The sequence below is a fragment of the Mirounga angustirostris genome, unplaced genomic scaffold (assembly GCF_029215605.1).
Source record: "Mirounga angustirostris isolate CCGP_5_RB_7025 unplaced genomic scaffold, mMirAng1.0.hap1 SCAF_6, whole genome shotgun sequence".
Lineage (NCBI taxonomy): Eukaryota > Metazoa > Chordata > Mammalia > Carnivora > Phocidae > Mirounga > Mirounga angustirostris.
Genome location: NW_026991714.1, coordinates 113507742 through 113523485, shown reverse-complemented (window position 1 = coordinate 113523485; position 15744 = coordinate 113507742). Strand labels below are relative to the sequence as shown.

General features: G+C 41.2%; 2 protein-coding genes across 10 annotated transcripts in view; one reads left to right on the top strand and one right to left on the bottom strand.

The window, feature by feature from the left end:
* The window catches only part of SHLD2 (shieldin complex subunit 2), an 88514-nt gene extending 80277 nt beyond the window's left edge, over positions 1-8237 (bottom strand). For 7 of the 9 annotated variants that reach the window (XM_064594916.1, XM_064594917.1, XM_054508260.2 and 4 more), the window contains exon 1: positions 8167-8237. The gene's annotated coding sequence lies outside the window, so the exon portion shown is untranslated. Of the gene's footprint in view, positions 1-6293; positions 6512-8166 lie in introns of those variants that run through there. The other 2 variants (XM_064594923.1, XM_054508261.2) reach the window with 2 other exon arrangements.
* An 86-nt stretch (positions 8238-8323) lies between these two features.
* The window catches only part of GLUD1 (glutamate dehydrogenase 1), a 36939-nt gene continuing 29518 nt past the window's right edge, over positions 8324-15744 (top strand). The window contains exon 1 of the mRNA XM_045878261.3: positions 8324-9047. Coding sequence (XP_045734217.1) covers positions 8588-9047 — 460 coding nt within the window. The 5' untranslated portion in view covers positions 8324-8587. The remainder of the gene's footprint in view (positions 9048-15744) is intronic.

The window sequence follows — 15744 nt, the reverse complement described above, 5'->3', positions numbered from 1 at the left end:
GGAAAAGGTTTTCTTTACCAACAAAGAAATGTGCATGGGAAGAAACCGCTGTTCTTCCACACAGCACTTAGTTGTGCCTGGATGTAAACCCTGGAACTGATGTAGCAATCTTCTTTTTTTTTTTTTAAAGATTTTATTTATTTATTTGACAGAGAAAGACACAGCGAGAGAGGGAACACAAACGGGGAGTGGGAGAGGGAGAAGCAGACTCCCTGCAGAGCAGGGAGCCCGATGTGGGACTCGATCCAGGGACTCCAGGATCATGACCTGAGCCAAAGGCAGTCGCTTAACCAACTGAGCCACCCAGGCGCCCCCTGATGTAGCAATCTTCTGACCAAGAGGAAAGATACCACCAACTTGCTGAATGTAACACTGAGAAAAGCCCTGGGCTCCCGATAGTATCTCTGAGCCCTATGTCAACAACGGGGAATAGGCTTGCCTCCAGGCTTCTTGTTAGATAATAGTTATCTCATTTAGTTTGTACCTTTAGTCTAAGCCACTTTTATTTGGGTATTGTTCCTTAAAGGCCAAAAACATCCCAACTAATACAGCTAGCAAATATCTGTTCACTTCAAGATCAGGGAGTTAGACCACTGCAACTTAGCTGACCCCAGCCACTACCAGCATCTCTGCCTTGATCCGTTCTGCCTCATTCATGTTTTTCTTTTCTACCTTTCACCAAGAGCAGACTCAATGTAATTATACTCACATCTGCGCTTCATGATAAAGTCAGTTTCTTCGCAACTTTTCCATGACAGTCAATGAGAAGGTACTCTTTTGCTTCTCTAGCATACAAATGTGCCTCAATTTTTAGCTTACACTTTCTTACTATTCAAACTCCAATCCCATATTTAGATCACAAGTGATCTGAAATTTCCAAAAAGGGGGGTGTGGAGGAGGACACCTGGGTGCCTTAGTTGGATAAGCATCCAACTAGGGCACCTGGGTGGCTTAGTTGGATAAGCATCCAACTCTTGTTTTCGGCCAGGTCATGATCTCAGGGTCATGAGATCAAGCCCACGTGGGGCTCTGTACTCAGCAGGGAGTCTACTTGAGATTCTCTCTCTCTAAAATAAATAAATAAAATCTTTAAAATTTCCAAAAAGAAAATGTGAAAGCATTTAGAATAAAGATTTGATTTTATAAAGAGTCATCTACATAGATTAATAAATGCAGCTGGATGGTGAGGCATCTGGAATGATGAATAATTAAATGTGCTATCTTTTTTACATATAAGGAAAACAAAAGATCTCAATTAAAAACAAAGGAAAAGACAGAGACATAATGAATTACATATAGGTGAGCTCAGAATCCCACCTTAGGTTAGTAATTTTTAAGATACCTCATTTGTTTCTTGCCTACTATGCTTAAAGAGATAAAAGTTCCTACAATGAGTTTTCACATTTACGCACAACATGGAAAGAACCCTTAAGCAAGAGTTGATAAAAACCTTTGTTGAATATTATTCAGCAACAGCAAAATGAAAACTTAACCAAACTACACAAGTAGATATAAGTGACATGTAATTTATTAGTAAAAAAGAGTTTTTAAAAGGAAAAAGACTATAAATTCTGAAAATTCCAGATCCTTTTCTTGGATATAGTTTGTTTTTTACTTACTAAAATAACATGCTCACTAAAGGGGACAAAAAATGAAAATTATAACTTTTCTGAAAATCAATTAGAAAACACAAAAGTATTAGAAAAAATTTTCCTGAAAATTACAGCACAAAGGCTTAAAAAATAATCCATGATGCACCAAAATTACCAATAGTGGGGGGGGGGGGGGAGGAACGAGGGGATATTCATTTTTCAACCAAAATGCTGTTTGTTTTTTGTTTTTAATTAATTTATTTACTTGAAGGGGAGGCAGAGGGTGAGGGAGAGAGAGAATCCCAAGCAGACTCTCTGCTGAGCGCGGAACCCAGTGCAGGCCCAATCCCACGACCCTGAGATCATGGCCTGAACCGAAATCAAGAGCCGGATCTTTAACCGACTGAGCCACCCTGGCAACCCTCAACCAGATTTCTGTTTAAACCAAACCATTACAATGATCAAATTGCTTTTAACCAAAGTGTATGCTACCCTATACTCTCAAATCATGGTCTCATTTACCTTCAGGCCTTTGCATATGGTGTTCCCTTAGTACAAGGTTCTCTTCTCTTCACACACTCAACTGGCTGATTAATGAAGTACTAATAAGCACTTGTGAACTAAAACCTATTGAAACAGGTTGGCTGTTTCAGTCAGTAGACCATGCAACTCTTGATCTCCGGGTCGTGAGTTCAAGCCCCACAATGGGCATGGAGTCTACTTAAAAATAAATAAAATAAAATGCTGTCACAAATAAAACCTATTAAGGGGCGCCTGGGGGGCTCAGTCAGTTGAGCGTCTGCCTGTGGCTCAGGTCATGATCCCAGGTTCCTGGGATCAAGCCCCATCTCAGGCTCTCTGCTCAGCAGGAGCCTGCTTCTCCCTCTCCTCCCTGCTTGTGCTCTCTCTTGCTCTGTCACTATCTGTGTGTCTCTCTCTCAAATAAATAAAATCTTAAAAAAACAAATAAAATCTGTTTAAAAAATATTAAAATAAGAAAGATGGTGACCTAATAAAAGAAATATCAAGATTCTTAGTTCCTGGTTTAAAAGCCCTTGTTGAAAAAGTTAAATATTTGACTTGTCTACATAGAGTAACAAATTATGTCAAATGAGAACTAAACAACTTTATAGGAAAACAAAATTCTGACCACTGTTAAATTCTTCCTAAGTTCAAATTCACTACTCATACTTGAGAAGGCAAAGTCGTCCTGAGATGAAAGTCTGAAAACCGATGTTCGATGTAATAGGTTTTTCACTGTAGCACTGCTGTAACTTCCAGGTATTGGAAGCAATTTACGTGTCCATCAATGAGGGACTAGCAAAAAGAAATTATGGCACACACATACAATGAAATACTGCATAATAACCAAAAAATGAGAAGTAAAATAAAATACATCTATTGGAAAGGAAGAAGTAAAACTATCTCCCTTTGCAGATGATCCTGTATATAGAAAATCCTAAGAAATCCACTAAAATAATTATGAAAGCTAATAAATGAGTTCAATAAAGTTAAAACATAAGAGATCAATATACAATAATCAATTCTATTTCTGTAAGATGAAAAGAAGAACTTAAAAAGGAAGTTAAGGAAACAATTCCAATAGCATCAAAAAAAATAAAAGCCTCAGTAATAAACTTGTTTTTAAAGATCTGTTTATTTATTTGAGAGAGAGAGAGAGAGAGTGAGAGCGCCTGCACGCACAAGCAGGGCAAGGAAGGGCAGAGGGGGAGAGAGAGAGAATTTCAAGCAGACTCCCCGCTGAGTCAGAGCCCAACACAGGCTCGATCTCACCACCCTGAGATCATGACCTGCGATCATGACCTGAGCTAAAATCAAGAGTCAGACGCTTCATGGACTGAGCCACCCAAGCACCTAATGAAAGAAGTATAGAACTTCTATTATGGGGCACCTGGGTGGCTCAGTTGGTTGAGCGACTGCCTTCGGCTCAGGTCATGATCCTGGAGTCCCGGGATCAAGTCCCGCATCGGGCTCCCTGCTCGGCAGGGAGCCTGCTTCTCCCTCTGGCCCTCCCCCCTCTCATGTGCTCTCTCTCTCTCATTATCTGTCTCAAATAAATAAATAAAACCTTAAAAAAAAAAAACTATAAAAAAAAAAGAACTTCTATTATGAAAAGACAACATTGCTGAGAGCAATTTTTAAAGACCTAAACAAATGAAAAAACATCTCATGTTCATGAGTCAGAGATGTGATGTCATTAAAATGGTGCTCCCCGAATTCATTCAACACAATCCCAATCAAAATACCAGCCAGAGTCTGTGCAGAAATTAAACACTTGACCCTAAAATTCATATGAAAAGTCAAGGGACTCAGAATAACCAAACAATCTTGAAAAAGAACAAAGTTTGAGGACTCGTACTTCCCAATATCAGAATCTACTACAAAGCTACAGTAATCAAAATAGTGTGGTACTAGCATAAAGAGAGACGTGAGCAAGTGGAAAAGAACTCAAGAGTCCAGAAATAAATCTTCACATTTAGGTCAATTAATTTTCGATAGAGTGTAAAGACCATTAAATGGGAAAAGAAATAGCCTTTTGGACAAATGGATATCCACAGGCAGAAGAATGAAATTTGATTCCTTCCTCATTCCATATACAAAAATCAACTCAAAATCCATTTTGAGACCTAAAACATAAAAGAACTAAATATAAAAAGACCTAAATGTAAAAGCTAATACTATAAGACTCTTAGAAGAAAACATAGGTATAAATCTTCATGACCTCCAATTAGACAAAGAAAACATTTATAAATTGGACATCAAAATTTAAAATTTTTGTGCTTCAAAAGAAACCATCACAAAAGCAAATAGACGGCGCCTGGGTGGCTCAGCTGGTTAAGCAACTGCCTCCGGCTCAGGTCATGATCCTGGAGTCCGGGGATCGAGTCCCACCCTACTCAGCGGGGAGTCTGCTTCTCCCTCTGACCCTCCCCCCTCCCATTCGTTCTCTCTCTAGCTTGCGCATGCGCGGGCGCGCGCAAATAAATAAAATCTTTTAAAAAAAAGCAAATAGACAACAGAATAGTAGAAAACACTTGCAAATCATGTATCTGATAAGGGATTTGTAACTAGATTATGTAAAGAACTGTTACAACTCAACAATAAAAAGGAGAAATCCAGCTTAGAAATAGGAAAAGGAGGGGCACCTGGGTGGCTCAGTCGGTTAAGCGTCTGCCTTCAACTCAGGTCATGATTCCAGGGTCCTGGGATGGAGCCCCACATTGAGCTCTCTGCTCAGCAGGGAGCCTACTTCTCCCTCCCGCTCTGCCTGCCGCTCTGCCTACTTGTGATCTCTCTTTCTCTCTCTCTCTCAAATAAATAAATAAAATCTTAAAAAATAAATAAATAAAGCTCTCTATCCTTTAAAAAAAAATTAGGAAAAGGAAATGAATAGGCATTTCTCCAAGAAAAGATATACAAATGGCCAATGAGCATATGAAAAGATGTTCAGCATCATTAGCCACCAAGGAAATGCAAATCAAAACCAAAATGAGCTACCACTTCACCCCAGATAATAATATGTGTTGGGGAGGATGCAGAGAAATTGCATCCCTCATACACTGCTAATAAGAATTAAAATGGTACAGCTCTGTGGAAAACAGTTTGATAGTTTCTCAAGGTTAAAAAACTTTTTTTTCTTAAAAGGTTAAACAGCAATTCCATTCCTAGGTATATACCCAAGAGGACTGAAAACATATGTCTACACAAAAACTTGTACAAGAATGTTCATAATAGCATTATTCACGACAGCCGAAAGTGAAAATAACCCAAATGTCCATGATGAATGGATTACAAAATGAGACAGAGCCATACGATGAATACCATTTAGCCATAAAAAGAAATGAAATACTGATCCATGCTATAACATAGATGAATCTTTACAACATTATCCTAAGTGAAGGAAGCCAGTCACAAAGGCCCACATATGGTATCATTCCATCTAAATGAAATGTCCAAAAAAGACAAATATAGAGAGACACAAGGTAGAAGGTATGTATTACTTTTTCAAATCATTTTTTTAAAAGACTATGGTGTTCTTTTATTTTTATGCTGTGTCCTTCTAAATCCTAAAATTCTTCTTCTGAAATATTTTTAAAAGCACTTGAAAACATAAAAGCATGCAATGGATCAAAGAAAAATGACCTGGAATTTTAAAACAGCTGAGGAAAACTCATACATGTCAAAGGTAGAAAATTGATTTGTCTTTGTTGAATGTAATCAAATGACCAAAACTCCCTTCAGTTAAATTCTGTCTTCCTTTTGAAATGGAAATTACTAATAAATTTAAACTTTAATTTGCAAAATAACTGTATATTTTATAAAGCAATCATCAGTGTAACATATAGAATTGTTGAATCACTATATTGTACACCTGAAACTAATATAACTGTATGCTAACTGTACTGGAAATTAAAATAAATCATCAGTGTGAAGCTGAAACTTACTAGACCTTACATCACAGTAGTTTAAACTAAATGCAACAAATACTTAAAATATTTCTTGGAATAGTAGCAATAGATAACTTTGGAGTCAGATACACAGGTTTGAATCTCAGCCTGCAATTTACCAGCTAGGTGACCATCAACAATTTACTCGGTCTCTGTGAGCTTTAGTTCCCTCTTCCATTAAATCAGGAATAATACCTACTTTAGTTTAAAAAGAAATACTCCAACTACTTACTAAATGGGGGAAGGAGGAGTACTGTTTGGAAAATTTCACTCTTTTCTTTAAACTTATCTGTAACATTTGGGGGTGCCTGGGTGGCTCAGTTGGTTAATCAGCTGCCTTCAGCTCAGGTCATCATCCCAGGGTCCTGGGAGGATCCAGCCCCACCATCAGGCTCCCAGGTCAGCTGGGAGTCTGCTTCTCCCTCTGCCTCGCCCCCTGCTCCTGTTTTCTCTTTCTGTCAAGTAAATAAGTAAAATCTTAAAAAAAAAGAACTTATCTGTACAGTCTGAATTTTTTTACAACTTATATATAATTTTAAAACATAATGAAGATTTAAAAAATAAAAGCATCTATTTTGGAGGTTCTTATGAAGCCATTTTGTAAGACATTTAGAGATAAGAGACTCTCAGTTAAAAATAATTTCCTCACTACTTCCTTTCCAACTTTTGAATTCAGATGAATAAAACTTGGGAAGAAGCAAAGTTAAACATTTATTTTTCTGAAGGCTATGGTTATCACGAAAGAGGTAAACAGGGCAATAAAACTAAGCTTTTAAGCCACTTTCCTCAAAACATAACAAAAAATTTAATCTGAAATGAAAAAATGTCCACATGTTTATGGATGCTAATTCACTTTATTCTAAAATTTTAGTATCTGGGGTTTGGTTTTCATGGGGTTTTTTTTACAGTGTAAAATGATAATATCATCAAGTGAAAAGGAAATTTGGTACCTGAATGTTTTTACCAACAAGACAAATTCAGGATTCAGTTCAGAAAATATTTTTCACTGAAAAACAACACACAAATATAATGATACATTTATCTAGCAAATAAGATAAAATATAATCTGCATCTTCTTTGCTTTGAAAGTACACTGAGATAGATGAATGTAATTTAACTGATCTACGTTACCACTTTATACTTCGCAGTATATTCTAAGAATTAAGAACATTCTCTTCCATATTCTAATAGATGAATAAAATGAATGTCAGGAAGTAAAGTAGTTTTGGAAGTCAAAAAGGTGTCATTTTATAACCACCAAAGTACACCCGGACTACTAAAGCTGGGAAGGTAGCCTTTGTTTGGTACCTTTTCTTCAAGACTGAGTCATTAGACTGAAACATGTGCCTAACCTACCCAAAGGAGCATAGGACTTTAGCATTTCTCAAGTATGCGTAAGTACAAAATTAACCCTCATGAAGCTTAATGTTTACAAATCCTACTCTGGACCACTCAATACATATATTACTGAGAATGTGCTGGAGTATTATTATTGCATTTCTGGAGTGTCTTTGTTTATAGACCATTTCAAGAACGTATTTCTGAAAAGGGGAAACACGGTGAGTAAATGTTAGAAACTACAATGATTCACATAACTTTTATCTTGACATTGATGAGTGGTTACATGGGGCAAAATTGAAAACTTCATTTTTTGTGTAAGGCCAGACGGTAAGGGATTCCCCAGCTCCCAGGCCTTCTCCTTTCCATTTCCCGCAAGCCACCTCAAAAACCTGTCTCGGATGACATTAAGTGCTTCGCATTCCCCGAGGGCAGAGCCAAGCCCACACACCCGCCTTCAACCGCAGCTCCTCGGTCTCGGCGCCCCTCGGCCGGCTCCGCAGAGACACCAGAGGCCGGGGTGGGAGGGGGTGCAGGACGGCCGCCCCGCCCGACGGCGTGCGGGCGGAAAGGAGGGACACCAGTGACTCACTCGGCCCGGCCTGCCGCCAGACCGCACCACCCTCACCCCTGCAGGGGCCCGGGGACCGGCCTCTCAGCGCCCCCCAGAGGCGGACAAGCACCTCCCCCGGCAAGCCCACTTCCCAAGCTGGCCCCCTCCCCACGCTGGCCCCCTCCCCAGGCCGAGGTCGGGGGCGCGCACAGACCTGAGACACCGCCTCCTGTAGATCCAGCCAGCCCGCGGAGTCCTCGCCCCTCCCCCTCCCCGTCCGGCGCGAGCATGCGCACTGGGCCAGCCCGCGCCTGCGCGCCCCCGAACGCCCCTGCAGGCACGCGCCGCCGCCTGGGAGGCCGGGTGAGGCCGCGGCAGAGGCGGAGGCCCGGCTCCCTGGGCGGCGCGCACCGACCCCCCCTCCCCCCAGCCCTGCCATTCAGAGGCGACTTGGGCCTGCGGCCCTCGAAGTACGTCCTCCCCGTTAGGCGGCGGGCGCCGGAGGGGAGGGGACAGCCCAGGAGGCAGGAAGCTGCAGCTTAAAAGGGCAGCCTGCGCCAGACCCTTCCTTCCTCCCTCCCTCGGTTCCCCGGCCTCCGAGAGCGCCTCTGCTCCGCGGCCTCCGCCCCGCCGCCATGTACCGCTGCCTGGGCGAAGCGCTGCTGCTGTCCCGCGCAGGGCCCGCCGCTTTGGGTTCCGCGGCGGCCGACTCGGCCGCGCTGCTGGGCCGGGTCCGCGGGCAGCCCGCCGTCGCCGTCGCCGTCGCGGCCCCGCAGCCGGGGCTCGCGCCGCCCACCCGGCGACACTACAGCGAGGCGGCGGCCGACCGCGAGGACGACCCCAACTTCTTCAAGATGGTGGAGGGCTTCTTCGACCGCGGCGCCAGCATCGTGGAGGACAAGCTGGTGGAGGACCTCAAGACCCGGGAGAGCGAGGAGCAGAAGCGGAACCGGGTGCGCGGCATCCTGCGGATCATCAAGCCCTGCAACCATGTGCTGAGCCTGAGCTTCCCCATCCGGCGCGACGACGGCTCCTGGGAGGTCATCGAAGGCTACCGGGCCCAGCACAGCCAGCACCGCACGCCCTGCAAGGGAGGTGAGCGCCGGCCAAGCCCCTCGCGCCCTCCCCCGCGGCCCTGCGCGGCCCGGCTGGGCACTGGCCCTCTCCCACACTCCCTCCGGCCTCAGCCGCGGATGTGTCAGGCTCGCGCGGACAGTGATTTTTCCTCCCCAAACCGCCATGTAGTGGTCCTATCTTCTGCCCCGTGAGCCCTCATCCCCGGCCCCTGCAGGTGGATGCTGTATGCAGAATAGTTGCTCCACTGCTCTTCTTTTCGGTCCCAGTGTAGGTGACATCCAGGGTGGGTCCTGACGAAATGGACTTACAGGTATGGGAATGACCGGCCAATCTGATTGTGCCTTTGCAAGTTTTTGTGAGCTTCTGTGACTCACCCGAATACAAACTATGAAATAATTATTTCCGGGGTTTTTTTCCTCCCACTCATTTTTACATCAGTGACAGATGATACAGAAACATACAAAGTTTACTGTCTTTTAGGTTTGAAATCTAGACAGTTTTACTAACCAAATGATTTTACTAATTACACGTTGGTCTTTTAAATCCTGTTATTTTCTGCCCTGACTGCTTCTGTTTTGCACACACCAAAAAAAAAAAAAAAAAGTAATAGAAGAGTGACGTAACATCTCCGACAAACAACACCGGGCGCCCTGACAGTAAATCTAAAGGGTGTAGAATGCAGGAAGGCCCGCCAGCCAATGGAATGAAATAGCCCTGGGGGTGTGTACTGGTCCTGGCTAGCACCAGATTTGAGCTTGGGGAAAAGATAAAGTACTGAAGAAAGGAGTTGAGTCGCTTACAATTTGGTAGTCACCAAGTTATCCTGTAGTTAAATTTTTGAGTATCTGTGGATTTGGCCTCTGCAATCAGATTGCATCCTTCGAGCAAATAAAAACTTTTAAAAATCTTTCCCCACTAAATTGTACAATACATGTTTAAAAGTGCTTAAGCATAACCTAGAAAAAGGGCACAACCACTTTTTTTCTATTAAAATAAATGATGTTGAATAAAGGACCCAGGGAGTTGAAGTCTTCTGGAGGTTGCTTGGCTAATAGGTAGAGAGGATGTTGGGCTGGACCCTTTGTCTCCATGAGCCTGGTACAGTGTTCTATTACACTAGCTGACTTCTAAGGATAATTTTTAGAAATCTACTAGAAAAATTTGAGCTCTGCTGGCATTTCCAAGCCGGGGACAAAGGTTGCCTGAAACTGTTTAATGATTTACTTGCTAAATTTGCGTTGGCCCCACCCTCTTCTAGGACATGCCTTTAAAGCTTAATTATCCTCTAGTTCTGTTTCCTCTTCTCAAACTAATGTTTAAACCACTTTGACCTCTAATTTCCCTTTGCACCTCCAAATTATATAAAAGTTACAGTCTCCTACATCACTTTCCTTCTTCCTACTACTCCCTTATTCTCTAAACCAAGAATGCAAGTTTATAGACTCCCAAGAAAAGCAAACAAGATTGTTGGAGGAAGAGAAGTTAGCAAATACTAAATTGCAGTGTTTCTTTAAAATGGCCATCTAGTTTATATTACTATCCTCTTGGCAGTATTTTCCAGTCACTTAAAAGATAAGCAAGTAAACCATTATATATGTTTTTCTGCAGGATCTGATTTTGTTTCCTTGAAGTTCTTTATAGTCCTCTATTCTTTATATGCCAACCCCTCTCCTATCTTTATAAATCACAACTCCACAAACTCACTAAAGCAACTAAAATTTAACATGGTATGTCAATCCTCCTCCTCTTGTTGCCACAGCAGTTTTAATAACAAAATATTGAACCTAGCAACAAATGGCATCAGCCATATTGAGGCACTGTTACTGTAGCATTTGCTTGTACTGAAGTGTGAGATATAATTCTCTCTTCAATTTATTCCATTTACGTTACAGAAGGCATGTACTGAAAGTGCTATTAACTCCCAGCTTATAAACATAGAGAAACTGAATTGCAACTAATAATTAGTAGCAGGCATTGCAAGATAACATAACATGAAAGAAAAATTGGCCTCTATAAAGTGATAAATGTATTAAGGAATTTGAAGGACTTTATGGAAATAATAGATTTGGGCAGGATTATATCTCTGTGAAAGCCCTTAAGATATTTTGGTGTGCTCAACATAATAAACAGTGTGCTAAATAGATGATCAGCAAAATTTGGGTAATGTGTACTTAAATGCTTTGCTTTCCTAACACTCCAGGATCTTTCTTCCCATTTATTACCTTCATCTGACTGCAGAGAATGTATATTCTACGAGCACCTTATTTTGAGTAGTTTTTGTCTCCAATTAAACTTTTTTTTTTTTTTACTTATAAAAATGTTGTTGACTTCCTTGGTTGCACTCTGGTCTTCGAAATACAAAACATATTAGATGACTGGAATTTTTCAGGATGCTTTGAATAATCCCTGTGACTTCAGTAAATCTTTCCCTTTTAAACACACTTTTCTCTCACTACCTCAACTGCCTTTTCTACCAATGTTCTTCGCAAACACACACACACACACACATACACATGAGCGCTTGCACACCTGCGCGCACACAGCCTTGTCTGCTCATCTTCATCCTTTCCATAACCCTCAGTGTTCTGAATCTAATCTTTTCCTCAAGAGTGACCTTCTGCCTGAGTTTTCCGAAATACAATTTTCAAGGTTGAAGCAAAGTAACAATCTAATTATAATCTGTGTAAGAGAAACAGGTGGTTTTAAGACCTGGGGGTGGCTGATGTGTACTTTATTCCAAGTAAATATTTAATAATACATTTTGGGGTTTTTTTTGCTTTTTTTCCCCACAAAGCATATTTAACTGAAACCATCAGATTTTGCATCTATTAAGGATTTGCAAAAGTATGCTATAGTCTCTGAAGGGAAATTTAAGAGCAGCCTTAATTTCATCAAAGATGAATATTGTGGGAATTTCTGCTTTGAGAAGACTTTCAAAGTTTCTTACATGTTTGAAAACATTATCAGTGATTGTTTCTGTTAACTTTCTCAGAATTAATTCTATATTTTATTGGCCCGTGGTTCTGAGACTGGTATGCAGTACCTTTTCAGAAAGAAGTTTATCATTTAAGTCAGTTTTGGGGGGCGGAGTCAGTTAAGCAGCTGACTCTTGGTTTCAGCTCATGTGGTCATCAGGGCCGTGGGATCCAGCCCTGCATTGGGCTCTGCACTCAGCGGGGAGTCTGCTTTAAATGCTCTCTCCCTCTCCCCCTCCTCCCGCTCTTGCTCCCTCTCTTTCTCTCAAATAAATCTTTTTTTTTTTTTTTTAGATTTTATTTATTTATTTGACAGAGAGATGACGAGAGAGGGAATACAAACAGGGGGAGTGGGAGAGGGAGAAGTGGGCTTCCCCAATGTGGGGCTCGAACCCAGGACCCTGGGATCATGACCTGAGCCAAAGGCAGATGCTTAACGACTGAGCCACCCAGGCGCCCCTCAAATAAATCTTTAAAAAAATTTTTTTAAATAAAAGTCAATTTTGGGGGAGAAGTACGGATTGATAATAGCAATTCATTGATGTAGGAGCAATTTAACTTTCTCTCCTAGCTTGTTCTCCCCCCACCTTACCTTAGAACTATTAAGTCAAAATTCCCTGTTACTGTTTCTTCCATCATAGAACTTTCTAAAATTACCATTTTAAATAAAGTTGGTGGACTATAAATGGAATAGCCTGATACACTGACCCTAAATCTTTTAACTGTAAATATCAGTACCAAAAAAAAAAAAAAAAAAGTACAAACTATGTTAACCTATCGACTTGTTTTTTAAGAGCCAAAATGCAAAAAAGAAACAGTGGGAGGTAGATGGTCTTTGTTCTTGGCTCTGAGGGACAGGATGCAGGGGTGGGGGGTATGGTATGGGAGGCAGCTGAGGATTGGAGTCAGTGTAGTGTCAGTCTTCTTGTCCTATGGGTTATAACTGTATGGTGAATGGTAGTGCTTTGGAGGAAGACTGTAAGAAAGTACTGATACTGTTTAAAAATGACACATGCTCTGCCTTCACTGAAAAAAAAATTGTTTCTGACTTACTTCTGCTGTGCCAGGTTGACAGCCGTCACAGTTTGGGTAACTTTGAATAAACTCTCGCACTCCCTAATCTTGAAGTGGGAGCATGTGTCCGCATCTGCTCCCACAAGATAAAATGTAGCCTTCGTAGATAAATTAAATTTAGGATTTAACTTAGTCTGAAAATTCCGTTAAAAGACAGGTAATTTGTAATGTGTTCTTCCCCCTAGCCCTCACCCGTGAGGGTTTTGTTGCTGCGGCTGCTGCTGTTGTTTTTAATCCTTTTTAATTAAATCCAGAACTGGGTTGCCATCATAGAGGCCTTTGAATTTCACGGAAGCCAAATGCCTCTGACCTGCCCCCCTCCCGCAAGTATACTAGAGAATGAAGAGCTAGGAATGTGGTGGAGACCAGTGCATCAGATGGCCATTCAGTCTTCCCCTCACTTGGGGCGAATCCGTGTAGCTGGCTGGCTCAGGCAGTAAAAAGCCCATATGCAGGAACACAAACACTGCCCACTCATTATGCAAAGTACACGTTGCAGGAATTGGGACATCAAAAATTGGAGGACAAGTACCAGTATATTAAACTTCAATGAAACTGGCAGTGTTTAAATTTTAAGTACAAGAAATAAAAATTGAACATGAACTTTCTGGCTTTTAGAGGGAAGAAATTGGATATACAGCTACTGATAATAACTTAGGTTAAGAAAATTGTTTTTGTCCAGTGATGTTTAAAGGTGCTGAGGGTTCTGCCAGGAACCAGTAAAGACCAAAACAATTAGCTTTTGGATGTTGAAGAATTCCTAGGCAATAGCCTAACATAGGACTTCAGGATGTTGTGGGGTTTTTTCCCCCATTTATCTTGCATAATAATAAGCTCTTCATAATACAAAAAAAAAAAAATTTAGACCTCTAATATCACTGCATTGAAGAACATCGATTCATAAATAGGTCATGATGGCTGTACCCAAGAAGCTCCTGTTAAAATAACTGTATATCATTCAGATATTCAAATAGCGATAACGGTTATAAAATGTAAAATGAAGCAGCTCTGCCCAGGTCTTCCCCATGAAATAACTGAACCATCTTCCATCCAAAGCTGTTACCTAAAACTGACCTAGCTATCCCAGTGAGGCAATGTTTTCCCCTTTCCAGAGGCAAAAATTAATGTAGATTACAGTACTCACTATCAAGACTGAAGCATTTGTGTATGAAATATTACGGCTGAAGGCAGGACAGCTTTCACCAAGCGCAGAGTCGCCTGCGGGGAGGGCTGCTCCAGACCTTAATTTCCTTTCACAAAGGCAGCGAGCGGTACCTGGGAGATCCTGTCTCCACACAGGTCAACTGGCAAAGCAAGGGGTAATCTAACAGCTAACATTTGTTGAACTCTCTGTGGACACCAGGCATTTTGCTAAGAGCTTTTCACGCATCATCAATTTTATTCTTCATAACAACCTCATGAACACACTGTTGTCCCCGATTTTCAAATACGGACACTAGGGTTGAAAAGCGAAGGCTCCTCCAGTAAGGTTACACCCCCAGTTAAGTAGCAGAGTTGGGGTTCAGGCTCCTGTCCTCTGGCTCCAGCACCCACCTCCTTAATCATTGTTGTCTGGGATTTATTCACATAAAAAAATGACAAGTTGTATTCTAAGCAGTGATTGAGAACCATGTCATGCCCTCAACACAGTGACTCCTCTAACACTTTGGATCATTTGAAATGTGTTAAAAGCTATTAGAAAGCCTCCTTTCTGTCTAGAAAATGCATGCATATTCCAACAACTGTGCGTATAAAACTCGCTCATATATGAAATCTTTACAGGTCCATTTATTCTGGTAGGCCATGAAAGAACATTCTAACAAGAGTTTTCCACTGAAAGGTTTGAAGAGCTGTGGTTTTGAACAGTTTAACACGTCAGCCAGAACAACTCCTTTCTGTACCAAAATGTTAGAAGGTGTATCTTTAAGGGTTTTCAAAGGAATCGTTTTAACATGGCTTTCTTCTGGGTGTCTTTTCCTTAAAAACTCAGAAGTTACGGTTTGTCATGAATTGCTGTTTCTCCGGATTATTCTTGGACAAAGTCTGTCAGACCTTTTAACTTCTCTGAATTGCTTCTTCGCTAGAGGAAAATGTGAAAGATGACACAAACGAAAATTGTAAATGTTGTCAGTAATGTGACTCCTTTTGCCATGTATTATTATCATAAATATGTGGACATGGACCTTAAAAAAAAAAGGCATTTAGTACATTTGAGCCTTACGATTTACATGAACTCTTTGTTGTTTTTTTAATCCCTTTTACCAAGAGAGAAACAGCAAGGGAATAATAGTCAAGGGTGATAGTTCCCATATTGGGGGGTTTACTGAATAAGGACTATGTTCATTATGAGCTATAGATTAGATAAATCAATTTTTCCATTATGTGTTAGTTTCCCCAAAGACAAGAGCTTTAAACTTTATGCTTAATTAAGAAGCATTCCTTAGCTCATGGGGATTTCTGATAGTTAACCTGTTCATCCCAGGCCTTTTAATTCCCTACTCTGTGTCAGGTACTATGCTCTTTGCTGGGGGAGCTATCCATAAGAAAGCTTTAACAAAACAAAGCTGTTGTTTTTTTCCCTCAAAATGTCTTTTCATTGATTTCCTCAAAATAGAACAGAATCCCAAATCTCCTATGGTATCTGTGTCATTCTCCTTTTGCTTTTA